Below are 2,314 nucleotides of genomic sequence, written 5' to 3'. Positions count from 1 at the left end.
TTCACTTCAGTGAAAATCACTTTATTATATCTCACTTAGAACTCATCAGAATATATTGAAATAAAATTCGTCCCGAAAATCACTTAAGGAATCTTACTCACAACTCATTGGTACAATTAATAATGTAACTAAAGAAGAAGTTTCTGAATTATCAGGCAGATAAATTTATTTTCCCACCGATCCAGCAAATCAGTGTTTAGAAATAACATCCAGTGCAATCTGTGATGAAAGTGTAACAGCTTTAAAGTTAATAAAAGCCTCAAATTTTAGTGATGAGTTCATGAGTCGACAACGAAGTGATGACACCTCTGAGTCGCAAAGCGCCCCAGGAGAACACTGGTAAACAAATTGTGACTATTTATACTTCAATATTTCATATCACTGCTTTTACTTAGAATCAGAGTGGGTGAAATTTTATTAAAGACAACTCAGTTACAAAAGATACACACAATGCTTGGAGTGAAAGTAGAATCATGCAACATTATGATCTTCAATGTCCGCATGTAAACAAAAACTCATTAAACTGAATGGTTTTCGAAGTATAATGAAGAATACTTCAAACATTTTGACTCATAATGTTTCTCAAGGACCATAAGTATTTCGTGTGGTGGGAATCTCTTCTGAGATATCCTATGACCGTTTGATTTCAAATGGTGACCGAGTTTACTAGCCACATATTCTCTGTTAATCAAGGTTATTAGAAATATCAAATTGTGTTACAAAGAAATTCAATTTATTTTAGGTATTACCAATGTTAATAGTATGGTAGTTAGCGAGGACGCAGTGGGAACAACCAAATGCATTCGGACAAAAAAATTACAGAATATCTTAGTCAAATCTGAGAACCATACAGTAAACACTTCATTTGCAAAATGTCAATCAATTGTCTCACACTTGATTGTTCCCTCGTTTCCAGACCAATCATTCTCCTTTTTCTTTCTCCTCTCTTCTGTTTTCTTAACCTTCTACCGCCAGTCATTTTACTTTCGATTGATGATACATACTACTTATATCTATCGACATCAGTAGCACACACTACAGTAGCTGTGCGTCTAACCATTTTTTCCTGATTCGACTTTCCACTTTAAATTTGTTTCATCACACTGTATTCAGCTAATTAACAAGTTTTATTATCTTATGAAATGTACTGTGTTGTGATTTATGGGAGAGTTCTATAAATACGTATATAGTTCGGCCGCCGTAAAAATTTCTATAAAAATTATCTAACTAGATTTTTGGTATAAAAAACTAGAATTGAGTCGCCAGAAATCTTAGCACATAGATTTAGTGATATTTGTGACTTGAGAACTTAGAGTTTATCTGTAATCCTAAAGGAACTGATACACTTCATATAGAATCCTGTAATATCTAGAGCCTTGATTCTTAATATGCCGCGAACTACTCGACTACTTGTTCTGGCGGGGCGGCGTTGGCTGTAGCGGGTGCTGTCGACGGAGAGGAGCAGTGGGACGTGCGGCTGCTGGGCGGACATCGGATGTAGATGGCTCAGCAGGCCGGTGGAGTACGGGTGTTGAACGTCCCAGGTGCCGGGTGGATGCGGATGTTGGTGCCCCGGCAGGTCGACGGAGCTATGGAGGTCAGCGCGCCGCAGACTCGACATTCTGACGGAGAGTTTGGCACAGACTGCAGTGAAAGAAGATAGTGGCATGGCGAGCAGAACCACCGCATGAACGAATGCTTTAAAGGGGGGACGAGTGTGGTGTGGTCTACTTATATCCATATAAGTAGTATATGGTGTGGGTCAGACATAGAATGTATTTTGGCAGAAGACCGATGAGGGAAGAACTGAAATGAAACGCAAACGTCTGGAAAATGCATGAGCAATGGAATAAGAGAAGAAACAGTGAAGATTGAAACAATTGGTTGTTAATTTGCAAATTGACTGTTCATTGTTTGGTAATCAGAATTTATTGAGATAGTCTGTAATCTTTGCTTAAATACATTCGATTGTCCCCAGTCGTGTTCTGTTCACTACAAGACTCCTAATCTTTAGACTATTTATTTGGAATCTGATGGTCCATATTTCAGCCGGTGTACAATCGATTCGTGAATGACCCATTTTGACTATAGTAATACATTAGCACGATATTCCTGTTCTGCCTTTTTTCAATTCTTTTTATGAACAAATTGCTGTCAATTAACGAGGCGTGTTTAAATAGTTGACCACATGATTGTGGTATCGAGACATGAAATTCGATGCATTGTCTTATATTAAATTGGTTTCTTTGAAGAGTATCATCCATGAACACTTAAAGAAGGTAGATAGCGACATAATCAAAAGACAGCAATGTTG

At 37.7% G+C, this 2,314-nt stretch overlaps 1 protein-coding gene across 1 annotated transcript; it reads right to left on the bottom strand.

Moving 5' to 3' along the window:
* Positions 1-404: 404 nt before the first annotated feature.
* On the bottom strand, positions 405-1,741 carry Smp_120390 (hypothetical protein; the record flags this gene model as incomplete). The annotated part of the gene is made up of 1 exon (XM_018792311.1): positions 405-1,741. The coding sequence occupies one exon, from the start codon at positions 1,739-1,741 to the stop codon at positions 1,310-1,312; it is 432 nt and encodes a 143-aa protein (XP_018644628.1). The 3' UTR covers positions 405-1,309.
* Positions 1,742-2,314: the final 573 nt, after the last annotated feature.

The sequence above is a fragment of the Schistosoma mansoni genome (genome assembly GCF_000237925.1).
Source record: "Schistosoma mansoni, WGS project CABG00000000 data, supercontig 0379, strain Puerto Rico, whole genome shotgun sequence".
Taxonomy (NCBI): domain Eukaryota; kingdom Metazoa; phylum Platyhelminthes; class Trematoda; order Strigeidida; family Schistosomatidae; genus Schistosoma; species Schistosoma mansoni.
The sequence above is the reverse complement of the archived record's forward strand: the minus strand, read 5'-3'. Positions and strand labels throughout refer to the sequence as shown.